Source organism: Ovis canadensis, chromosome 12 (assembly GCF_042477335.2).
Source record: "Ovis canadensis isolate MfBH-ARS-UI-01 breed Bighorn chromosome 12, ARS-UI_OviCan_v2, whole genome shotgun sequence".
Classification (NCBI taxonomy): Eukaryota; Metazoa; Chordata; class Mammalia; order Artiodactyla; family Bovidae; genus Ovis; species Ovis canadensis.
In genome coordinates, this window is record NC_091256.1 from 83,762,649 (window position 1) to 83,789,315 (window position 26,667).

The 26,667-nt window shown below is 45.2% G+C and overlaps 1 protein-coding gene across 2 annotated transcripts in view; it reads right to left on the reverse strand.

Annotated features, from left to right (window-relative positions):
- Window positions 1–26,667, reverse strand: part of HHAT (hedgehog acyltransferase) — a 373,409-nt gene that overhangs the window by 224,451 nt on the left and 122,291 nt on the right. For both annotated transcript variants that reach the window (XM_069544234.1, XM_069544235.1), the window contains one exon: window positions 10,257–10,407. In XM_069544234.1, coding sequence (XP_069400335.1) covers window positions 10,257–10,407 — 151 coding nt within the window. The remainder of the gene's footprint in view (window positions 1–10,256; window positions 10,408–26,667) is intronic.

Sequence of the window (26,667 nt, forward strand, 5' to 3'; positions counted from 1 at the left end):
TCAGAGGTGCCACCTATATCCAATGTCATCTCCAATGATGCCCACACACGTGCTGTCTGCAGACCAGACGCACATGAGAGAATTGCCACAGGGCCTTTGGACATGCCGTTCCCTCTTCCTAGAATACTCGTTCCCTTCCACCTCAACCTTCAGATCTCAAGTCAGTCCACATCCCAGCAGAGGAGCTTTCTGTGATGAGGTTCTAAAGAGCACCATGGATATCCCCTTCACAATGTGTCACGGCACAGTTCTCTTTATCTTTAAATTCACCTCCCTTTTCCCCATTAGACTGTCACATGGCAAGTGGTCAAAATACAGAGAATGAAAGACAGTAGCAGGGGCCAGACCAGGAAGGACTTTGCAAGAACCTGGATTCCTTCCTAAGGCTAAGGGTGATGGCTGCTTCTCAAAGTACAGTCTGTGCACCACACAAACTCCTTAGTTGCTTGACAAAATTCAGCTTTGTGGGCCCTACCCCAAATTACTCAAACAGAATCTAGATGTGACCTCCTACTCTGCCAAGCCCTGTGAATGATTCTAATACACACTATCATTTGAGGCCTATTCCGCAGTCCACTAGCAAGAGTAATGTGGAATCTGACCACAGTTTAGACCAAATTTTCCCAGGAACATGCAATGGGGGGGAGGGGGAGGGGGGCGAGGGGCCATCTGTGATGCCAGGAGCAATCTTCAGTCAAGACAGAGAAGCAACAGCCTAGTTTCCCCTCAACTGACAGCTACGGAAGCTGGTCGTACTCCTCCCAAGCCCAGGCCATAGGCAGGACACATTATATTATACAAAATGGGCAGCGAGGACAGAGAGGAGAAGCAATGGAGGGACAGCTCCAGGGGGTCCCGGGATGAGAATCTGAGGTTCAGTGACTCAGACCTCCGTGGGCATAATCTTCCCATCCCAGATGATGCCCACTTCAGCCCCTTTCTTGTCCTCAGAGGCTCCAAATTGGAGCCTTATCCTTTGCTTTCGCACAAACACCACTGACGGTTCACAATGAGGGTTTCACTCTCCTTCCCACCCACTGCAAGCAAGAGGACAGCCTCTCTCTATTCTATTGTCCCAGAAATAACGAAAGTCCTTTCAGCGTTTCTTTTCGTGTTGTTGTGGTGGTGGTGATGGTGGCTGATTGGTTTGCTGGTTTTTAGCTTCTAATGAGGAGGAATGAAAGAGCTGTTATCTTTACTTACACCCTCTTGTCTTTTCTGCACCAGACCCAATAAAGAAACACAAGTTCCCTCTTGGATTCTAACAGTAAGTCATTTGATACAGAAAAGATAGAAATGTGACATTTTCAAGACGCGCTGGGGGTGGCGTGCCAAAAAGAACCTCAGGTACCACACAAGCAATAGATTACATGGGAATAGGCAGCATTTTATTAATATAAATGTACCATAAATGCCATCAGGATAGCAGGTTAGCCATCAGAAATAAATGAAATTTGACCCACACTTCACATGCGAGCCAATTTCCCTTTTACCTTTGAAAGGAGTAGGGGCCATGGGGGATTACCTTACATTTAGGAAATAGCAGATGTTGAGGGCCTACTATGTGCCAAGGTCCAGTGCTACCTGATGAAGAGACTACAGACAGCAGGTTTCTGAGAATCTACAGAAAAACACTTTCAGTAGCTTGTGGATTCCCAAATGAAGGCTTCTTGCCTTATACAAAAATAAATAAATGTCAACGGGACTTTCTTCAATTATCACCAGAGGTAGGAACTATACAGGAAAAGAATAAGAGACTTGACCACACACAAATGTAAAACTGAAATATCAAAATACCTATAAATGTTTCAGAGAAATGGTAGGCTGCACTTTGAATTTAATCCTCAGAACTGAGGTGGGGAAAAAAGCAACACTAGTTTGCTGAAGGGAGGGTGTGAAAAAGAAATAAGATCATGCTGAGGGCCCAGAAGGTTAAAGATCAGCAGATATGGAGCAATTTTCCATCCTTGTCAGCAAAGAGAACATGACCCAGCCTGACGTAAGGTAAAGAAGCACAGGAGGACAGCCAGCAAGGCAGCCAGGGGCCGGGAGACACAGGAGGGGACAATGCAGGAGATAAAGTCAGTGTCTATGCAGCCACAGGCGAAGCCCCCACCCCCTCACCCCCACTGAGACAGCTGCTTCTGGATTGCCATTTGCAACACGAGGTAAGGTACCAACAGAAGCCCCAGGGACTCCACACCCGTCCCTCAGGCAGTTTTCCAGGGTTAAGTGGCGACTCCCTGTCTTCTCTTCCCTTTGGTGCAGGGAGGTCAACCCACTGCCTGACTGCCCCCTCTTCTCACCCCCTGCAGAGTCCAGGAGGATGGCCTTCTTTAGGCCAGAGAACTGCCATGGCTTGCCACCACAGGGCCTTTGGACATGCCGTTCCCTCCTGGAATACTCTTTCCCCTTCCCCTCAACAATCCACATCTCAGCAGAGGAGCTCTTCTGACGAGAACAAATCTCTACACAGCTTGTGAGAGCACCAGGGATCCCCCCTTCACAGCAACTGTCACAGTGCGATTCTATTCGTCTTTAAATTCACATCCTCGTCCCCATTAGACTGTCCCGTGGCAAGTGCTCAAAACACAGAGAATGAGAGCCAGTAGCAGGGGCCAGATCAGGCAGGGCTCTGGGGAATCTGGAGTCCTTCCCTTCCCAGGGAGCCAGTAAAGAAGCCACCATCATCCTCAGGTACCCCTGAGTCCCAGAACCCACCACACAAGCCTTTCACTCCAGACCCACCCCAGCTCCATCTCACTGGAGACGGTGAAAGGCAGCGATCACGGTCACAGACGCTATAGCCACGTGCTTGGGTTCAAATCCCAGCACCACCACTCACCAGAGGTGTCACTGAAGGATTTAAACTGTGTGAGTCTATCAGTTTCATCGTTTGTGAATGATGGGGATGACAGAACCTACACCATACGTGTCTTGTGAGGATTAAATAAATACATAAAAGCACTTAGAAATGTGCCTGGCGTGATGTATGCACTTAGAGTGTGCTGCTGCAGCTGCCATTACTACTATTAATACTATCATTGTTACTCCTGCTATTACAGCTGACCCTTGAACAATATAGGTTGTTCTTACACTCGATTTCTTTCAGGAGTATATACTGCAGTCCTATGTGGTCCGAGGGTGACTGAATCCAAGGATGCAGAATCACAGAGGGCTGACTATAAATCATACGTGGACTTTCAACCATCAGGAGGGCCAGTGCCCCAACCCCTGCAGTGTTCAGGGTCAACCACACTCACTGGAGGGCACGTTTTCAAAGCCCTTCCGTCCCCATCCTGCTTCCACAGCCTTCATCTGCCACGGTGAGCCCCTGCCTCGGAAGAATCCTGTCTCCCGAGATAAACAGCTGTCAAACTCCTCTCTCGCATCCACGTCTGAAGGGAATCTCTTTTCCTCCTATAAGTTCTGCAGCCTCTCCCCATCACCTGGTATCAAGGATGTGGCACAAGGTCTGATAAAATAACAATAGTGATTAAGTAAGAAAGGCAGGTGTCCCTCATCCCTCACCCGGCAGATTCACTCTCAGGAAAACTGCAAGAAGACGCAATATTTTGACACGCCATGTACACACATTTAATGAGAAAAACAGAGAGATGGAGAGGGCGGGGTACCGACAGAGGCCAAGGTGTGCGTATGCACCTGAGCAAGGACACGTCAGTGCAGGTGACACAGAGCAACCATCCCGAATTCAGATCAAACTATCAAAAAATCTGGCTCTTCAGACCCCATGTGCGAAATTACAGAGTGCCCACTACAGGCTGGATACCCCGGAGGGACCTGGGGACATAATGTGAAACAAAGCAAGATTCGATCATTGCTCGCAAAAGCTCATCATCTGCTGGAGAGTGAGCAAGTAAAGAGAAAACTACTGCATGGAACGTGGCTGCTGCTGTGACAAGCACGGGGTGGCTGTTCCCAGAGGTGAGTATTGTAACATCTCCGCTTTCCAGAGAAGGAAGCTAAGGCATGGAGGGGTCACTGGGTAACAGGGAACAGAGCCAGGATTCAAATGCAGGCAGCCGGGCTCCGCGTCTAAGCTCTGGTGATGGTGACCAACAAAAGCCTTTCATCTGAAGATGCTCTGGAGTTCCCTGCATCAAAGTGCTCCTTACTCTAAGAAGTCTGAGGGTCGCTCAGTAATATGTGGACTGAAAATACTACCCACACAGGACAAAAATAGAGAGAAGAGCAGAGAAACTGTCTCTGAAGTCAAAGTAAATCCAGGAAGTAAAACCTAATGACGGTTCCTAAAATCTGCCTCAACCTGAGGTCCCCTTCCTGCTTTGATTTACAGAAGTCTGTATTTGGAGAAAAAGGTGAAGGGATTGAAGTATGAGTGTAAGAAGAAAGAAAACAAGTCTTCTGAGTCTGTGGAGATGGGACTCAGAAGAGAGAAGGGTAGACTAACAGAGGTACCCAAAGCATGAGGTAGTACAAATGCCCAGCTGTTGCTGTTTAATAGCTCAGACGTGTCTCTTTGCGACCCTGTGGACTGTAGCCCCCTGGGCTCCTCTGTCCATGGAATTCTCCAGGCAAGAATACTGGAGTGGGTTGCCATTTCCTTCTCTAGGGGATCCTCCCCACCCAGGAATCAAACCCACATCTCCTGCATTGGCAGGTAGATGCTTTACAACTAAGCCGTCAGTTCAGTTCAGTTCAGTCGCTCAGTCGTGTCCGACTCTTTGCAACCCCACGAATCGCATCACGCCAGGCCTCCCTGTCCATCACCAACTCCCGGAGTTCATTCAAACTCACGTCCATTGAGTCAGTGATGCCATCCAGCCACCTCATCCTCTGTCGTCCCCTTCTCCTCCTGCCCTCAATCCCTCCTGGCATCAGAGTCTTTTCCAATGAGTCAACTCTTTGCATGAGGTGGCCAAAGTACTGGAGTTTCAGCTTTAGCATCATTCCTTCCAAAGAAATCCCAGGGCTGATCTCCTTTAGAATGGACTGGTTGGATCTCCTTGCAGTCCAAGGGACTCTCAAGAGTCTTCTCCAACACCACACTTCAAAAACATCAATTCTTCGGCACTCAGCTTTCTTCACAGTCCAACTCTCACATCCATACATGACCACTGGAAAAACCATAGCTATGACCAGACAGACCTTTGTTGGCAAAGTAATGTCTCTGCTTTTGAATATGCTACCTAGGTTGGTCATAACGTTCCTTCCAAGGAGCAAGCATCTTTTAATTTCACGGCTGCACTCACCATCTGCAGTGATTTGGGAGCCCAGAAAAATAAAGTCTGGCACCGTTTCCACTGTTTTCCCATCTAGACTCCTGCAAATGCCCAATAGTGGAAACTATTTGCAAAGAGAACTCCCACAAGGGTGAGAGGGAGGTTGCAATGGTCTAGATGTTGGGGACCCCACGCTTCCATTTTGAAACCCACACCTTCCATACATTATCTCTGCCCCGCCCCCCCACCTCACTGTCCACCTCCTCAACCACTCGCCCTCCCAGGCCTTTGTTTTCTCGGAAATTAGAAAACAAACAGTGCCACCATCACCCTCATGTCTGCAATTACGATTAGTAGCTAATATGTTCGTGTCTACGCTGCCTGCTTGTGTTCACTGTTTTAGTACATGAATTCACTTCATCCTCGTACTTCCCCAGTGAGACAAGCACTATGGTTTGCCCCATTTTAATACCCCAGAAAATGCAAGCATAAGGACGTTAAATCACAAGCCCAACTACATATGGGGGAGGGGGCTGGGAGTACTTCAGCACCAGGATACTAAACATCTTATATCCATCCAGTGTGGGGCTAATACAGAACTAGGGATCATAGCCATCACCTAGTGAAAGAGTCTGGCTCTCATTTAACAGATGGGGAAACTGAGGCAAAAGTGACTGGATCAAGCTACCCACTGAGGGCAGAGCCCGTCTCTTGTCTACCACACTCCGGCTCCCTGAACTGTTACATCTCAGGCTCTGAGCTGGACCAGAGCCTCTCCCCAGCCAGTCCCATCCCTGCCTGCTGCTTCCCCAGCCCTGCCCATCTCTCAGGCACCTCTGGCTTTGCTACATTTTCCAGCGCAAAACAGTAAGAAGCTATCACCTCCTGAAGACCGACTATACCCCAAGCTTAATCACCCCTCAGCTCACTGCTGTGTGGCAAGTGCTATTCTTATCTCTATTTTAGAAACAAAAAGATTCACCTGGAGAATTTTAATTATTTGCCCAAATTACACAGCTAGTACCTTGCATAGGAAGCCCTTAGTTACTATGTTATCTTCAAAAAAAAAGTGAGCCCCTATTAACAGCACCTGTTAATAAGCATCTTTTTCTCCTTTATGTTCACACTTCCCCTCCTTTCCACCCAACCATGCTGGTAGATAGTGTTTCACAAACTCCATGTTTGCCATCCTGCCCTGCAACCTGAGGTTAAACATGATTCAAAGGTAGGACTCAAGCGAAGCCAGTAGTTGGTGTGGCTGGTTTTATCACCTACTGCAGGCCTGAACCAACTCTCTATCTGATACTGATGTAAACTTTCCCTCAGTCGTGTTCGACTCTTTGCGACCCCGTGGACTGTACAGTCCATGGAATTCTCCAGGCCAGAATACCGGAGTGGGTAGCCTTTCCCTTCTCCAGGGGATCTTCCCAACCCAGGGATCAAATCCAGGTCTCCTGCATTGCAAGCAGATTCTTTACCAGCTGAGCCACAAGGGAAGCCCAAGAATACTGGAGTGGGTAGCCTATCCCTTCTCCAGGGGATCTTCCTGACCCAGGAATTGAACTGGGGTCTCCTGCATTACAGGCAGAATCTTTACCAACTGAGCTATCGGGACCTAAATTCTTCTACTGACCCACTGAAAGCCCCAACTCAAAGCCCCACTGAAAAGGGGGGCTTGGGTTCCTGCCATCCCAGCTCATAGATGTCCCCATATATTAAGGCCTAGTCGCCACCAACAGTACCCAGATCCCTCTGGAATAAGTAGTGGTGAGTTTGCCTGTGAAGACCAGAGAGCATCATAATTCAGGAAATTCAGAGGGCAAGCTGTGAGAAATTCCGGGGATAATTGAAATTGACCTGTAACTCACCAGCCACCATGGGAAATTCTATCACTTTGCACACTTTGCTTCCACAGCTAGAAATCAAATCAGAGTTCTAATCTGGAACCTTAGACACGCAGTGTCATCTTTAATGACTTCTGGCAAAAGATGCTCATTACAGACCTCAGCCTACCTAAATTAAACCATGAAACCCAAAAATTAAGCAGAAAATTCTCAATTTCTCATGTCTGTACAGCCACAGAAAAATCACACAAGTGGGAAAACACAGACTCCTTAGCGGTTTGTTCTGCCTGCAAATATTTGAGCAAGAATTATACAAAACAGAAGAGCAAATAGGAAAAAAAAAATATATATATATATATAATAAATCTGTCAGTCAGGTCCTAACTTTCAGGTTTGAGCCGTCTCTGCAAATAGCAATTTTTTGTGATCAATTTGAACTATCATGTCAAGGAACATTATCTCTCAGGTGATGGCCAGTTTTACCTCCTGTGTGATGTAGAGCTCAGATTCCTCTGCTACAGTAGGCTGCTGGCTGCAAGTCTTCTCTTGCTGCTAAGTGGACTGAGAGTGCAGTCCATCAGCATGGAGTTCAGATGTGTATGGCTCCTTTCAAATGGGGGGGCTAAAAATCCATCTCTCACCCTCAGCTCTAAACCTCATTCAGTGTGGATTTTCTAGAAGCTTCGGTAGCCATTAAACAATCTCTGGAGATTGTTTTTAAACCTCTTTCCTCCACTTCCCATCCACCATGCCCTTTGTGTCACTGTATGAATGGCGGCCACAATGGAGCAGAATAATTTGCATCACCAGCTTTCCCAGCTGCTCATGACTCAATTCAACTTGAACCCAAACCCAGGAAGGGGCTGGAGCAATGCCCAGTCTGCAGCAATGCCTCAGTGATGGCCCAGAGATATTAGACGTAAATAGAAATTACAAATTGAAATTTTTATCTTCCCTTGACATGTCTTCTTAAGGAGAAAAGTCAGAGAAGATGAGGACCAGGACAGTGCACTATAGGGTTATGCGACCAGATCCTGACTATGAACACGATAAACTAAGGATGGAGGAAAGCGTGCAAAGGAGAATCTATAAGTTTTATTCCTTCTTTTCTCAGTTAAAAACTACTTCTTCTGAGCCTTAAACTGTGCACACCAAATTCCTCAAAAAGAGTTCATCTCCCTTCCTAAATTCAACAACTTCATGTGGAATAGTTATTGTATACCAAGAGTGAAGCCCTGAGTGTCTCTAAATACAAGTGGCAAATCAGAAAACCCTTAAGAAGCTAAAGCAAATGTGATGGGAGAAATCCACACCCACGCAAGCTGAAAGAAGCCAGGACACACGATGAGGTCACTCCCAGGAAGGACCGTGTTTGCCATTTCAGCACACTCCCTTGTATACAGCTCGCTTCAGAAGCACATCACTCCAAGGAGTCACTCAGAGAAACTTTTCATGATCACTCTCTTGCCCACAGTAACAGATATGGAGGAGAAGGTTTCAACAACTCAGGGTCCACACTATTCAAGTCTAGTTTCTAACAAGAATGACAAAGGTCTTGGTAGATATGTTTTCTGCACCTCAGTGGTTTGTACACAACAGATCTTGGGCAAAAAATAATTAATTAGCCTAGAGCCAGCATGGCTGCCAAGAGTCAAGATTACTTATTACCCCAACCAACAATGGAGAAGCTCTTTAGGAGAACGTGCTTCCCAAGAAATGCTTGAGCGCAAGCATTCACATCAAGGAGGCCGAGGAACCCTGCTGGGTGCCCACAAGGGACTCGTGACATACCCATAGGTCATGATTAGGTCCCAACCCACTTATTCAGTAAATTACTTTTATAAACAGGTCAAAATGAATAAAGCCTTCCCATCAGGCTCACCTTCCAAACAAAAACACTTCCTGGCCCCCTGGCTAGAGAGAGCCCCTTTTCCTAAATTTGCCATTACAGCTGGGCAACCTATGATATTCGATGAAGTAATTAAAGACAAATCAGAGAAATTACTTACATTCTTTACAATAATCAGATGGTATTTCCAATCCAAAGAAGCAGACGGCAGCAAAAATAAACTGCATCCACAGAGGCTTAGATCAGTTCAGTCCCTGTAATAAATTATGATGGGAAACTAGGATATTGCCTGTTAGCTACCCGCTTTTGCAAGAGCAACATTAGAGAGAGCAATACTCACTGAGCTCCAGGATGAAATATAAGACTGGATGAGCCAGAGTGGATTTTCTGAGCAGGGCCAGGACGAGGGGGCTGCCAAATGGAGGCTTCTAAAGAACACAGTTTAAGTAGATACTGCCTCCCACAGATGCGTGAGTTCCCACCCTCAGGTTCTTACATTAGGCTTGCAATTGCAAGCGCCAGCCTGCCACCGGTTCCACACTGGAAGCGACAATAAAACCCAGCAGCAAGCGAGCCCAGCTGGAGAGCAACAGCCAGAAACGGCAGGGGGGCCGAGAGACCTTTCAGAACAGAGACTCCAGCGAGACTGTACGTCCATGGGGCTAAATCAAGAAGACTAAGAACACTCAGAAAAAGCACCCGCCTATCCAAAGTGCGTGAGTACCGGAGTTAGAAGGATAAAAGCTAACGTTCGTAGACACCTCCTGTGTGCCAGATGCTTTATACGTATGTATCAGCTTCTTTAATCTTCAAAACGACTTTCAGAGATGAGTATTATCAGTACCATTATCATTTTTATTACCATGTAAAAGACAGAAAAACAAACTCACATTTGAAGTATGTTGCTCTGGATCTGAGAGCTAGTAAATGCCTGCCCTGTACTATTAACTAAGTCTATATATTTTTTCTTTTTTTTTTTTTCATATTTTTGGTATTAAGAAAAATAAAAAATAAAATTAAGTCTATTCTTTTAGTCTACAGTCCCACATACAAAGACATCATTTTCAAGAAAAACAGACAGCAATAAAATCATCAGTATATATATTATGTCCCAAGTTAGTAAGAAACCACTTTAGGCACAGCCCTTTGTGCATCTTTACACAAACTGGGTGAGAAACTTTATCTCCCAACTTTTCATAGCCTGACAATATGTTTGAGAGGTTCAGAAAATATGGATTATCAATCTGTTAGATTAAAAAAACCTAAGTGCCAAAGGCGACTTGAGCGAAAGGCAGAGAAAGGATGGTGGCTCCTCCCACCGGACATCCCCGAAGGAGGCTGACAGACAGAGCCACTGACCTCCACATCCCCGTGAAGCTGAACATGGTGCTCACACAGCGAGGGAGCGGCGGCGGCCTGAGTCCATCCAGGCGCATGAGCAGAGCCGGGACACCGAAGAGCACCAAGTACTTCACGTAGAAGAAGAGCACCTGGGCCAGCGCCAGACCTCCTGCAAGACAGAGGGACCCGTCAGACGCAGAGACAAGAAGTGGAGCCATCTCCTGGGAAGGACGCTCGTTCCAGGAAACACACCACCTGCTCCCGCCTCTCCCACCACTCCCCTTCCTCCTCTCAATGCACACGTTTCACTGTCTCCCACGACGGTTCTGGGTGGTGAGATTTTTGGATTAACAAATACTGAAATCTGCTTTATTATTGTAAGCAATAGGACCCCTTAGCAGCTGTGCTTTTACAGACACTAGCAAAGGGCACACTTTGAAGTCATAAAATATGTGTGTGTGTATACACACATACATGGCATTAAAAACTATTAGAAAGGAAAAAAATCCTTCCCCAGTCCTTTCAAAATCTCACATGAATTCACATCCACTAGGATGGCGAGAAGTGTAAAAAGTCAGATCAACAAGGGTGGCAAAAATATGGAGAAATTGGAACCATCATACACTGTGTGTTGGCAGGAAAGTAAAATGATGCAGCCACTTTAGAAAATATTTGGCAATTCTTACATAATTAAACATACAGTTACCATGCATGCATGCTAAGTCGCATCAGTCATGTCCAACTTTTTGTGACCCTATGGACTGTAGCCCACCAGGCTCTTCTCTCCATGGATTCTCCAGGAAAGATTACTGGAGTGGGTTGCCGTGCTCTCCTCCAGGGGATCTTCCCCAACCAGGGATGGAACCCACGTCTCTTACATCTCCTGGATTGGCAGGTGGGATCTTTACCACTAGTGCTGCCTGGGAAACCCACAGTTACCATATGACCCAGCAATTCCACTCTTGGGCATACACCCAAGAGAAATGAAAACAGATGTCTACACAGCAACTTGCACCCAAATGTACACAGTAGCATAATTCACAACAGCCCAAATGTTGGACAACCCAAATGTCCACTGATGTACAAATGGATAAACAAAACATAGTAAGTCATACCGGAGAATATTATTCAGCCATAAAAAAAAAATGAAGATTCATACTGCAACATGAACGTTGAAAACATCATGCTAAGTGAAGTGAGCCACAAAAGACCACATATTGTATGATTCTGTTAGGTAGGTAGAATAGGGAAAAGGAGTCCCAAATGGCGGTGGCTAAAAGACAAAGAAGGGAAAATAGAACAAAAGAAGGTCCATGGACCGGAGTGAGGACCTCAGGTAAAGCAAACAACACTCCTGGCTGGCCCAATTTACATAGGACAGGCCCAGGGAGAGATAAACATATAAAAAGAGGAGCCAAAGCTAGCTCTCTCTCTCTTCCCCACGCACTGGGGCGCTCTTGTCTTCGCGTCTTTGGATCGACATGCCCTCATGCTTTGAAGATGGATTTTCCTGCTATCTTCTAAATAAAATAGAGCTGTAACACTGAGCTGTAACACTGATTTGTCTAAGAGCTATAACATGGTCCTTTCGAGACCTGAGAGCTATAACACGGTCTATCCAAGACCCGAGAGCTATGACTCGCCGAGGGGGCTTTAATGTCCGTCATTCCAAATCTTTGTTGTGACGAGACAAAGAACCAAGGAACATACACTCATGTGACACTTCCATTCATATGAAACTCCAGAAGAGGAAAAGAAAGACATAAATAGAGACAGAAAGGTGATTACTGGTTCCTTACCACTGAGGGGCTGGGAAATGAGATTATGCGGGATGGTAGCTAAACAGTAGGGTTTCCTCTTATTTTGCTGTACCAGGTCTTAGATGCAGCAGGTGGGATCTTTAGTTGCAGCATGCCAACTCTTAATTTCAGCACGTGGGATCTAGTTCCCTGACCTGGGTCTCTTGCATTGGGAGCTCAGAGTCGTCGCCACTGGACCACAAGAGAAGTCCTTAGGGCTTATTTTTGAGGTGATGAAAATGTTCTAAAAATTACTGTGATGATAGTTGCTGTATCACGGATGGATAGTATATCCATGATATACTGAAAGCCAATGAGCTGTACACTTTGAATGGTTGGACTGTATGATATATGAACTGTATCACAATAAAGCTACTTAAAAAAAAGGGGGGCCCCAAGCTGCAAGAACCAGCATCTTCCTGGCCAGAACCATGTCTTTTTGGAAGGAAAGGAACTCAGAGTGTGGGCACAGAGTGAGATCTGAGGCAGAGACACACGCTCTGCTCCCATGGGCGTCCACCTGCCCCTCTGAGAGCAGGACCCGCGTCTCCAGCTAGAGCTCAAGATGCTCCACTGATCAACACACCCTCGTGGGCTTCTGAGCCAGCTGACCCCGCCTCTCCACCCTGGGAGGAGGATGGGAACCTGAGCTATCCGTCTGTGGGGAACCATCAACCTGAGCAAGCTGCTGGCCTCCGCAGCGGAGTGAGGAGGTGAAGCCAGGAGAAGAACAAGGGCAAAATGCCCGAGGAAACCCTGGAGTAGATGACCTGTGGCCACGTGCTGCCCAGCCTCCAAACTCACCTTCCCCAGTGTGCAGGGAAATGATGCAGGCCAGCGATAGTGACAGGGCTGATTGGCTTAAGGAAATAACTAAGCCTTAAATTAGCAGTAGCAAGAGATACTACTGCCTGGTCCTTTTGTTGTTACATGGCAATCACTGCCATGAAATGTGTGGCTGTAAATAGTAACTCTGAGCCAGAGAAAAATACATAAGCCATTTTCTAAATATACAGTGTGCATGCCTGCATGCTAAGTCACTTCAGTCGTATCCCAACTCTTTGCAACCCTATGGACTGTAGCCCACCAGGCTCCTCTGTCCATGGGATTTTACAGACAAGAATAATGGAGTGTAATCTCTTCCCGATCCAGAGATTGAACCCATGTCTCTTATGTCTCCTGCACTGGCAAGTGGGTTCTTCCCATCAGTGCCACCTGGGAAGCCCAAATAAACAGTTTGAACAAAGGTAAACAGCAGTTCAAATTCGAGAGCTACATGTCCTACAAGGAGAAAACCCCAGGAATCACCACGTGTCAGTCACACTCAGGAGTTATCAAAAATGTTCTTTTCGGAAACCAGACTATGGTCTTATTTGTTGCAAGAGCTGCTATAAAATCGTAGCCTTCTTGGATGTATGATAAGAGATAAGAAAAAAGCTGGTGTGTGTGTGTATGTGTGTGAATGTGTGTGTGTATGTGTGTGTACGTACACAAGAAATGGGAGATGTGTGTTAACACCATCTTAAAAGCATTTGGGCAGGGGGAGTGCCATAGGAATATACTGAATGGTGAAGAAATCAGTTGCACTGTCAAATATGGCAGTGAGGGAAACTATAAAATATTCCAATATGAACCCCCAGGCTCCAGTCAGAAAAATCCCAGAGCTACCAAAAGGCAGGACATAAGTAAGAAAGACTAATTGAAAGGCATAAAGCTTCCAGAGATGACAAAGGTCAGTCTGAGGAACTGAGGATATCAAAAGGCCTATGAAAGAGTGTATCTACTGAAGCTCAGGTAGGTTAAGGCCACCCAGGGGTCTTTTATAGATGAAGCATCAGATGTTTCTTTTCCTTGTTAACAGGGTGCAAGATCAGGGAGAATGGGCTATTTCTTGTCTCAAAATACTGCCTTTAATTTGACATTATTTTTGTATAGTTGTTATACACGAGGCAGATTAATTACAATCCATAGCTGAATCTACATTTTCATGGATCACTATTTGCAAACAATCTTCAGCATTTGCAAACAATCCACCAACTGCAATGCGAGAGACTCAAGTTCCATCCCCGGGTCAAGAAGATCCCCTGGAGAAGGAAATGGCAACCCACTCCAGTATTCTTGCCTGGAGGATCCCCATGGACACAGGAGCCTGGTGGGCTACAGTCCATGGGGTCGCAAAGAGTCGGACACAACTGAGCGACTTCACGTCCTATGGAACTGGGCTATGAGGGAAGGGTTAATTTTGTACAGATGTTTAATAGCATTCTATGGCTAGATCTAATTGAAGATAAGATTACTGGGGACTTTTTCTTCAATACAGATGGAAAGCATAAGAAATCACATATTTAGCAATATGCAACAACTGACTTATATATCTGATATTGATTATTCTTTATGGATTAAGATACAAAAGGCTTATTTTTTTTCTTGACATTTCAGTAACTGGTTCATAAGCTCATAGAAAAAGAAATGTGAATAGTGGTTGTAAAAGCATTATAAATGTAATTTCTGTATTGTTTAGTCTTTCAGGCAAAAAATGTGTTTATATCCATGAATTTAACAATCCTGCCTCCTTGCTACTGATTTGCATCATCCTACGACGGATGCACGGCTCATTCTTCTTTCCCCTTGACCTAAAGATCAGTTTTTCCTGTGTAAGATTTGGTCTAAGGTTTCGGGGTTAACCCTAAGGGTTACCAATCTCCCACTAGGCATATGATATGTTAGAAGACAACATAAGGAAGACAAATATCATATGATATTGCTTATATGTGGAATCTTAATCAGTTGTGTCAGACTCTGCGATCCCGTGGATGGGAGCCTGCCAGGTTCCTCTGTCCATGGAACTCACCAGGCAAGATGACTGGAGTGGGTAGCCATTCCCTTCCCCAAGGATCTTCCCAACCCACAGATTGAACCTGGTCTCTTGCATTATAGATGTATTCTTTACTATGTGAGCCACCGGGAAGCCCCCAAAATGGTACAAATGAACTTGTTTACAAAACAGAAACAGAATCACAGATATAAAAAATGAACTTATGGTTACCCGGGGGATAGGGAAAAGGGATAAATTGGGAGATTGGGATTGACATATACATACTACTGTATATAAAATAGATAACAAACAAGGACCTACTGAATAGCACAGGGAAACCTACTCAATACCCTGTAATGATCTACATAGGAAAAGAATCTAAAAAAGAGTGGATATATGTGTATGTAAAATTCACTTTGCTATATACAAGAAACTTAACTATGGCAGAAAGTGAAGAAGACCTAAAGATCCTCTTGATGAAAGTGAAAGAGGAGAGTGGAAAAGTTGGCTTGAGGCTCAACATTCAGAAAACGAAGATCATGGCATCTGGTTCCATTACTTCATGGGAAATAGATGGGGAAACAGTGGAAACAGTGTCAGACTTTATTTTGGGGGCTCCAAAATCACTGCAGATGGTGACTGCAGCCATGAAATTAAAAGATGCTTGCTCCTTGGAAAGAAAGTTATGACCAACCTAGACAGCATATTAAAAAGCAGAGACATTACTTTGCCTACAAAGGTTCATCTAGTCAAGGCTATGGTTTTTCCAGTGGTCATGTATGGATCTGAGAGTTGGACTATAAAGAAAGCTGAGCACTGAAGAATTGATGCTTTTGAACTGTGGTGTTGGAGAAGACTCTTGAGAGTTCCTTGGACTGCAAGGAGATCCAACCAGTCCATCTTAAAGGAGGTCAGTCCTGGGTGTTCATTGGAAGGACTGAAGTTGAAGCTGAAACTCCAATAATTTGGCCACTTGATGTGAAGAGCTGACTCATTGGAAAAGACCCTGATGCTGGGAAAGATTGAGGGCAGGAGAAGAAGGGGACGACAGAGGATGAGATGGTTGGATGGCATCACCGACTCAATGGACATGGGTTTGGGTAAACTCCGGGAGTTGGTGGTGGACAGGGAGGCCTGGCATGCTGCGGTTCATGGGGTTGCAAAGAGTCGGACACGACTGAGCGACTGAACTGAACACAACGTTGTAAATCAACTACACTCCAATAAAAATTTTAAAAGAAACAAGACAAGTGACTGTGCTCTGATGAAAAGTTATTTGACATACATAAATTGAACTCACTTTTGTCATGTTCAAAACTGCAAAATTTAGCTATTTTAAAATACTTTAAAATATTTTTTCCTGAGTTTATATGTAAAAGACCCCTCACTACCAGGAGTTAAGATTAGTTTCTGCCTAACCTAACACCTTTCTCTCAAAAAAGTTATAGATGAGTTCATATGCTATGCTCATTCATTCAACAAGCATGTCCCAAGCACCTGACAGCTGAATCACTAGTTCAGTTCAGTTCAGTTCAGTCTTTCAGTCATGTCCGACTCTTTGCAACCCCATGAATCGCAGCATGCCAGGCCTCCCTGTCCATCACCAACTCCCGGAGTTCACTCAAACTCATGTCCATCGAGTCGGTGATGCCATCCAACCATCTCATCCTCTGTCGTCCCCTTCTTCTCCTGCCCCCAATCCCTCCCAGAATCAGGGTCTTTCCCAATGAGTCAGCTCTTCACATCAGGTGGCCAAAGTACTGAAGCTGCAGCTTCAGCATCAGTCCCTCCAATGAACACCCAGGACTGATCTCCTTTAGAATGGACTGGTTGAACCTCCTTGCAGTCCAAGGGACTCTCAAGAGTCTTCTCCAACACCACAGTTCAAAAGCATCAATTCTTCGGCGCTCAGCTTCCTTCACAGTCCAATTCTCATATGCATACATGACCACTGGAAAAACCATAGCCTTGACTAGATGGACCTTTTCGGCAAAGTAATGTCTTTGCTTTTCAATATACTATCTAGGTTGGTCATAACTTTCCTTCCAAGGAGTAAGCGTCTTTTAATTTCATGGCTGCACTCACCATCTGCAGTGATTTTGGAGCCCAAAAAATTAGTCTGACACTGTTTCCACTGTTTTCCCATCTATTTCCCATGAAGTGATGGGATTGGATGCCATGATCTTCGTTTTCTGAATGTTGAGCTTTAAGCCAACTTTTCACTCTCCTCTTTCACTTTTATCAAGAGGCTTTTTAGTTCCTCTTCACTTTCTGCCATAAGGGTGGTGTCATCTGCATATCTGAGGTGATTGATTTTTCTCCAGGCAATCTTGATTCCAGCTTGTGCTTCTTCCAGCCCAGCGTTTCTCATGATGTACTCTGCATAGAAGTTAAATAAGCAGGGTGACAATATACAGCCTTGACGTACTCCTTTTCCTATTTGGAACCAGTCTGTTATTCCATGTCCAGTTCTAACTGTTGCTTCCTGACCTGCATATATGTTTCTCAAGAGGCAGGTCAGGTGATGTTATCAAAGGCAGACTGGGGGTCATATCGTGTGGAGAACCCAGGCTTCAGGAGACTCACGGGTCAGTTTCATCACAGTCCCATTTATCCTTCCCTTTGGCTCTCAATGTTTTCTTCTCCCTTTCTTCCCTATTCCTCCTTCCATTGAAACAATCCCATGTACCCTTCAGATCCCAGTTCAGACATAGTTTATTCTTCATAACTTCTCTGTTTCAAGCAGAATCAATAACTTATGCATTAATATATAGTTACTGAGCACCAACCACTTACCAGATACTGAGCAATACAGTGTTGAATAAAGAGATGAGGTCCCTGATTTATAGAGTCAGTTAAAAGTGACAGCAAAGAATGTAAATCAGAAGCATGGTTAAAAAAAAACCTACACCTCTATAACAGGTGACAATCTGAACACAATGGATTAGACACATTTCTTAGAACATTTAACAACTATTCCTTGTGTCAAGTAAGGCTGTAGATGCTTGGTACACATTATTCAGTGGATATTCCAGCCTTCATAAGGCTTCCTCCTTCATAGGAGTCAACAAAAAGCAGACATAAAAATAAGCAAATGCTATATGAAAACTAAGAAAGCAAGGAAGAATGTATTCTCCAACAGTGTCTGCAATGTTATTTTCTCTCCCTCGTGCCCTTCTATAATGTAATCTTTTCACTCCCCCATCAAAAGTAAATCTGGGCAGATCCTAGGACCCAGACAGACAGAAAAAGTGATGGTCTTCTAATTCCAAGTGCAGCCTGCCATTGGCCCAGTGGCTTCTGCTTGCTGCCCCTTGGAATGCTTACCCTTGGATCCAGTTGCCAGGCTGCAAGATACCTGAGCCATGTAGACAGGCCATGTGAAGATGCTCCAGAGGACAGCACCTGCTGAGCTCCCTGTCAAGTCAGCCTCAACTGCAACGGAGTGAGGAGCCACTTTGGATGTCCTGTCCAGTAGAACCTTCAGATGCCTGAAGCATCAGCTGATATCTGGCAGCAACCACAGGAGAAGGAAAGAACCACCAACCAAGAACCACCAACCACCCAAGCAAGAACCACCCAACCAATTTCCGTCAACCAACAGAAGAGCGAGAGAGGAAATCACTGTTTTCAACCAAGTTTGAGGATGGTTTGTTATTCAGCAACAGCCAACTGGGACAGAGGGTGGCAAATGCAATGGAAAAAGAAAAAAAATAAAAAGAACAGGATAAGGGAACTCAGAATTCAGAAGTGGCGAGTGCTGCTGTTGTTTAAAGGGAAGTCAGGGTGGTCCTCACTGAAAAGAGGATATTTACACAAAAACTTGAAGGTGAGGGGGTGAGCCACGCAGGCCCCTGCTCTCTCCAGGCTCTCACCAAACTATGTTCTCATGGTCTGTGTTGCCCTCATGGACTGTAGCCCGCCAGGCTCCTCTGTCCCTGGAATCCTCCAGGCAAGAATTCTGGAGTGGGTTGCCATTCCCTTTTCCAGGGGATCTTCCCAACCCAGGGATCGAACCCAAGTCTCCTACATTGTAGGCAGATTCTCTACTACCTGAGCCACCAGGGAAACCCAAGAATACTGGAGTGGGTAGCCTATCCCTTCTCCAGGGGATCTTCCTGACCCAGCGATCAAACCTAGGTCTCTTGTATTGCAGGCAGACTCTCTACCATCTGAGCCACCAGGGAAGCCCAAGAATACTGGAGTGGGTAGCCTACCCCTTCTCCAGGCAATCTTCCTGATTGAACCCAGGTCTCCTGCATTGCAGGTAGATTCTCTACCATCTGAACCAACTGGGAAGCCCCATATAATTATCACACCAGACCACAACTGTACCCATCCTGCGAGACCACAAGCTTCTCAAGGTCAGGAATTATATCTTACACCTCTTGTACTCAGCACCTAATTAATATCTGCCCTTCCCTTATGGCTCAGCTGGTAAAGAATCTACCTGCAATGTGGGAGACCTGGGTTAAGATCCCTGGGTTGAGAAGCTCCCCAAGAGAAGGGAAAGGCTCCCCCCTCCAGTATTCTGGCCTGGAGAATTCCATAAACTGCACGGTCCTTGGGGTTGCAAAGTGTCGGACATGACTGAGTGACTTTCATTCACTTTCGCTTTGGGGGCTTCCCTGATAGTTCAGTTGGTAAAGAATCCACCTGCAATGCAGGAGACCCTGGATCGAATCCTGGGTCAGGAAGATCTGCTGGAGAAGCAAAAATGAATACTCCCCACCCCAGTATTCTGGCGTAGAGAACCCCCTGGACTCTATAGTCTGTGGGGTCACAAAGAGTCGGACAGGACTGAGCGACTTTCACTTTCATTTTTGCTTCCTTGGTGGCTCAGTGGGTAAAGAATCCACCTGCCATGCAGGAGACACAGATTTGATCCCTGGGTCAGGAAGATCCCCTGGAGAAGGAAATGGCAACCCACTCCAGTATTCTTGCCTGGAGAACCCCATGGACAGAGGAGCCTGGCAGGATATAGTCCATGGGGTCACAAAGAGTCAGACACAACTTAGGAACTAAACCACCATTATAATTAATGCTCAATAAATGTTTCCATGTAAAGTAACTAAATTGATAATTCACCCTGTCATATGAAAACTCCTTGATATCAGAGTTTTTCTGGGAGGTAGACTGATATTCTAAAACCTTTCCTGTATTCTGAGGATTAAGTCACTACTGAAATTCAGATCTACCACCAAGTAAAAGAATCTTCTGTGATGGGAATTTCTTGGTGGTCCAGTGGTTAAGACTCCATGCTTTCACTGCCAAGGGCCCAGGTTCAATCCCTGGTCAAGGAACTAAGGTCCCATAAGCTGCATGGCAAGGCCAAAAACGAAAAAACAAAGTTATTTTTTAAAAAGATAAAGAATCTTTCACATGTATGGGATCTCCCAGCATCAAGAACAAAGCTGGGAAAGGGAGAAAGAAAGAAAAGTCCTAGCTGCCTGCTTGTGAATGCCTTAAAGAGACTGTGTGGTGAATTCTACCACCCATGCGCCACCTCCAAATGGAAGGGCCTCAAATTCAGCTTGTCCAGAAGAGAATGAGGCGGAGCTTCCCTGGTGGCTCAGTGGTAAAGAATCCGCCTGCCAGTGCAGGGGACAGGGGTTCAATCCCTGGTCCAGGAAAATTCCACATGCCACAGGGCAACTGAGTCTGTGGCCACAACTACTGAGCCTGAGCTCCAGAGCCTGGGAGACACAACTCCTGAGGTCTGTGTGCCTAGAGCCTGTGCTCCGCAGCAAGAGGAAACACTGCGGTGAGAAGGCCATGCACCACAGCCAGAGAGCCGCCCCCATTGGCCACAGCTAGAGAAACCCCATGCAGCAACACAGATCCAGCACAGCCGAAACTAATAAATAATGAAATCAGGAATTTTTTTAAAAAATTCACACCAAAAGAGAATGAGGTTTTCTCTCCCTCAAAACTAGAAAGAAAGCAGACCTCTGAGATAGGAGGAGATTAATTCTACAAAGAGTTCTAGAAGGAGATTGAGAAAAGGGCCCAAATGTGGCGGTTCTCCGGTGTTCAGCCCCTCCTCCACTGACACCCTACCTACCCAGCCATCCATACTCTCTCTGCATGCGATACAACCTCCCATAATCTGAATTTATACAAAGCAGCTGGTGACTGTCTCCCATGTGGGATTTCCCCCTTCTCACTTCTGGTCCTCAAACAAGAGGCTGAAGAATCTCATACTGGGGCGGGGGTGGGTGTGAAGGGAAAATGAGTCAGGCCCAACTCACTTTTCCTCCTGGAACTACTCATTTTACCCAGTTGCACCTTTTACTTTCTCTTCGCTATACAGTCATTTCTCTGCCTAGAAGTCCTCCTCTCTCCATTTCGTCTGCAGAAACTGTAACCTTCAAGGACCCACCTAACGCCGTTATTTCACAAAGTTTTCCTAAAAGCTCCAGCCAAAACAGTCACATGCGTCCTTGCAAGTTCATAGCATGGGGCAGCTTTCTGTCTGGTCACTATAAGCTCCATGGGGCAGGGGCCACAGCTGTCCTCTCTACCTCCAGCCCCTTAGTCCCAAGCAGTGCCTGGCACCACATGGACAGGATCAATGGCTATTGGCTGAGTGAAGGAATGGACTGAAGAAATACATGCACTTTCACGCATATTATCCCACTGCTATTTTTATTCAACCCTGGGTCATAAGTATTACTCCCATATGCCAGATTAAAACAACAAACATTTATAAGAAGTATGACCTCCTCAAGTATCAGGGGTTATAAACACTGGATCTTAAAACCCTGGTCTGTTGTTTCCAAAATCAATGACCTCTCCCACTCCAAAGGCCATGCTTCCAAAGTAAACTCTCTCTATTCATCTTTATTATAAGCATGTAAGTTTTTCTTCCTGTAATATATAAGTTGATTTTATATAAATCCTTAGGTTTAAAAAAAAATTTCATTTAAATATTTCATAATTTCTAGTTATGAAATTATCATCTATCTAGTGTCCTATCACCTGTAGCATACATGAGGAAGTGGCATTAACACATGCATTGCATGTTACCTTCTGGGCATTTGTGAACTTGCTCATATTGTCTGCAAGCAGGCCAGATGCTCAAAGCCCATCCCCACATGGCTGAACATGAGGACCTTTAAGAAGCAGGTGCTCGGTACAGAATCACGTATCCACCAAATGTTGCTACAGGTTGGAAGTTCTTCCTGGGGGTAAACAAGAGTCTCAGTGGTACTAGATCCCCCTTGAATTGTTAGATCCCTTACAGACCTGAAGAATAATTCAGCATTTGCTGGTGAAAAGCCTTCACACACCAGAGAATGGATCAAGTCATGTCTTATGGCATGGTTTGCCAAGGATTGGAGAGAGACGCCCTTTGGCTCCGCTGGCCACCTTTGCCTCCGCTGGCCATCTTTGCCTGTCTGACCCTTGTCCTTGGGATGCCCGCCATTGGAGAAAGGCACTGGCTCCAGCTTCACTCCCTTTCAGAAGGCATGTGGTCTCTGCACCAACACACGGTCGTACCCGTCCCAACCAGCTTGTGCCACCCTGACCCACCGCTCCCACCTGTCCTGGGCTCCTGCCTCAGTCCGTGCCCTGACCTCCCCGCTAGACCTTTTCTGCTCCAAAGCCAGTGACCCCAGTCACTTTCATCTTGCCCACCTCTAACCTATTCTAGATTCTGTGAACTATTCTGTGATTGTTCAACTATTCTGTGAACTATTCTGCTCAGATTAGAAGGCCTAGATATTTTATGAACGTTTCTTCTCGCATAAAGTTCTTTATAAGAATGTTTCATGTTTACAGTGAACAATACTGTATTTTACACTTAAAAATGAGTAAGAGTGTAGATCTCATGCTAAGTGTTCTTACCACAATAATAAAAACGGAACCTTTCATATATGAAAGCTGGGTTAAGTATTAGAAGCACAAAGTCAACCAGAATACAGACCAGGAACCATAACATAGAGGAAGTAGAATCATATAGAATTGTAAGATTTTTCCCTCCACACTGGGAATATTGGGAGGAAGGGAAGCTCACGTGCTGGGAAGGTCAACACCAGAGGTCAGAATTACTGTGATGTTCACAGGTCCCCACAGAGACACTGAAGAAAAGAGAGCTACTGCCAATTTCATAAAGCATAAGTGTACAGCTCGGTGAACTTTCTCCAACTGAACCCACCCTGTGGCCCAGGACGTCTGAGAAACACAACATCACTGGTGCCCAAGAAACCCCTTCTCCCAGCTGTCACTTCACTCTTCCAAGGACAACTACTGTCCTGGCTTCTCATAGTATCCACTAGTTTTGTCTGTTTTTGTCTTTTATGTCAATAGGATCATTCAGCATGTAGTAAAAAAAAAAAAAAAAAAGATTGCTATTGCCTCGTGGTGGTTCTATAATGTTCTTTGTCAGGGGAATGAACTGGGGGTGAGAAACCAAGTCAGTAAACATGACGGATGGGGAAGGGCATGAGATAACAAAACTGAGGAATTGCTACCAAGAGCTCCAGAAGAGCAAGCACTCAAGTCAAGAAGGAAAGAACAGCATGCTGGTAAGAGATGCCAACGGTGCTCGTGAGCCTTGCCCAGCCTGCCGAGGCCAAGGAGAGAAAGGAAATTTCGATTATGCCTGGGCACTGAACTCTGGGAATAAGTGACTACAGCTAATTCTGTAGTTTCCACCTAAACCTAAGGATTACAAGCTGAACCTGTAGCCCCCACCGGGCAGGTGCAAATGTCTCAGCTCCTGTGCTAAATGGAAAACTGAGCTGCTACAGGAGAAACCAGCTGGAACCCAGTAATGAGTTCCAAAGAGTCAGACACAATTGAGCAACTGAACTGAACTGAATGAGTTTAGACTTCACCCATGACACCATCCGGAGCAGAATCTCTAACTAACGTAAACACCTGTCATTTCCCTAGCTGGGCATGGTTTCTATAACAAGATTCCCTGCTCATACTACAGTGATAATATGCACTAAATAACTAGCTGTACTTGAGAATGACAAGGCCGCCCACACTAAGCAACCGAGCCTCCAAGGCTCGAAAAGGAGGGTAGTCCCCGTGCTTCTGTCCCAGGAGCACTTCACAGAATCCTGCTTCTTAGAAATGCAAATACTGAGTATTCAGAGCAAGTAATGCCAAACCAAGGAGCGTGGAGAAGGCAAGAAGGCAGAAGAGGCTAGAGGAGCACTTATCAAAGTGCCCAAACCCTCAAAAGGAGATGAGCCAAGAGGGTGAGTGACAAATGAAGCAAGAACACACTCAAGTCATTCAAGAGTCATCTTGAAGATGGAACGTTCTGGCCACACAATTTCTTTCCAAGCAGCATACAGGCCAGGCTATAGTCTTCAGGTGGGTCCTCACTCCAGGAGGGGGAACAGCCAAGCATGGGGACGAAGACCTGGGCTCAGCTGACGGGGGGTGGGTCAGAGCTCTGCCCTTTTTGCTCCCCCTACAATAGTGACGACGGGACCTCCTGCACCCTTCACATGCGGCTCCCCAAATGACTCAGGGTCTCTTCCAGGGGCCGTATTCATTACCAACAGCTATTTTTAAAACAAAGTCACACGTGCAGTGAGCATGCAAGGAAACACATGAGCGTGAAAATCACCCAACTCGGGACGATGGTTACCATTTAGAAGGAAGGAGGGAAAAGGCAATCAGGCGGGATCTCCACGGGGGCCTCAACTATGTCGGTAAGACTTTTCAAACTAAGTGACGGGTAAACACATTCACTGTATTTTAATGACTGTTTAAATAGCTCACACATGAGTGTGTGTATGCACATAAAATATAGCCTCACTGTCAGGGCAAGTTTACCAACAAACTAGTTTCTGAGAATACATTCTGGCATAACAATAGCAGCTATTGATTACGAAGTACTGACCCTTTCTATATGTCAGGCTGTGCTCATCATCATTTTAATTCTCACAGCATACCTCTCAGTGAGCATGGGTATCATTATGATCCACATTTTATGGATAGGAAACTGAGCAGCAAAGAAGGTTGCAAAACTCGCCTAAGAGCACACGCAAATACGAGTCAGAATACACGAACCTGGATCTGCGGCCTCCAGGTCACCACGTGGACTAGACTCACATCCACCTGAGACTAGGCATAGAGCAGAGTCTAGAGGCAGACCAGATGACAGGACAGCAAGGGCACAGTCACGAGGAGCTGAAGGAGTTATTCTGAGCAGGGGCCAAAAAAAAAAAAAAAAAACCAAGCAGAGACAGAGCTTTGAAGATACTCAGAAAAGCTAGCCTCAAGGAGAGCACCGTAAACAAAGATATGCAAGAAACTAATGCACTGTGCTGAGCAGATCTGGGTTCACAGGTTTGAGAATCCTGATCCTCTTAGCATCAAAATAAGTAGTTATTAACTCAGAAACTCAGAGTTTACCTCCCAAAATGCTTAATCTTTGGGCATATAAGTCAACTCAAAAGGTAGTTTTCGAAACTTTCTTCTTGTTACAATACAAACCCCCACAATGCCTCTCCTCAAAGAAAGGGTTTGTTACTAGAGGAAAAAAAGGTCATCTGGATAGAATACCAAATCCTATTTGCCCATTCTCTTTTTGCTGTTGTTTCGTTTTGTTTTGGCTTTGTTGGGTCAAAGTTGCAGCATGCCAGATCTTCACCTCAGCATGAGGCTTTCTCTCTAGATGTGGTGCGAGGGCTCAGGAGTTGCAACACACGGGCTTAGCTGCCCCGTGGCATCTGGGATCTTAGTTTCCTGACTGGGGATCAAACCTGTACCCCCTGCATTGGAAGGCAGATTCTTAACCACTGGACCACCAGGGAAGTCCCTGCCCGTCCTTTTTAACTGTAAAATTGTTAATATCTTTAGGGGAAAACCTATAAATCACAATAAAGCACAAAATCAAAATAAATCTTAAACATCACAAAATAAATCTTTAACAAACATCAAGGTGTTCCAGAAGCATTTTTAAATGGTAAAATGAATTTAAAATCTTTGCAAAATGATCATTGTCATGCAACAGAATAGACATACTGAATTAAGAATTTAAGTCTATAAAAGCCCTTCTCCATCAAAAACCTGTGAGGGAAGAAGACCCTACACAGCAAAAGCAAAGTCCTACTATACATACAGCTCTGTAAGATTTAATGAAGTCATGTGGGAAAACGAGGGAAATTTACATGGAGCTGAATGACCTGAAAACTCTGAAAAGCAAATTTGCAGGTAGAGACCAGGTGTAGATTACTGTTTGAAATTTGATGCCTCAATGTGACTCACTTTGCCCAAAAGAAGTGCTCTGCAAAAATCTATGTGCAAAAAGAATTGAAAATTAACTACTATTTAAACTATTCTATTGCAAACCCTCCAGGAGTCAAAAAATCCCTTTAGGAAGCAAATAATTGCCTCCCCAAAGTATCAGTTCAGGTTTCCATACAGCAACTTTGCTTAAAAGAAAAATATACTTATGTTATGTAAGAAGTTATCTGTACACTAAGCTACCTGGGCACAATAATGGGTTAGGTAGGGATCAGCAAAGATCAGAGTATTCTGAGGAATACTGGGGAGAGAGAGGGAAGGCAAAGGATAGTTAGTGTTTTAAATAACTGTGGTGCAACTTGCTACCCTTTATGATACCGCACAGAGCAGCCATCTCACCCATTCTGCAAGCATGCACCATGAAATTATCCTCACACCACATGGAGCATCTGTAATTGAACAAAGTCCCACAGTAGTAAATCCCAGTGTAGCTTCGGGTTCACACTGCATTAATTTCAAATAACTTCAGGGTTCTAATCCAAGGAGAGGATTTATAAAAACTATTTTTTTTCTGGTGTATCTTAACAAACTTTGGAAT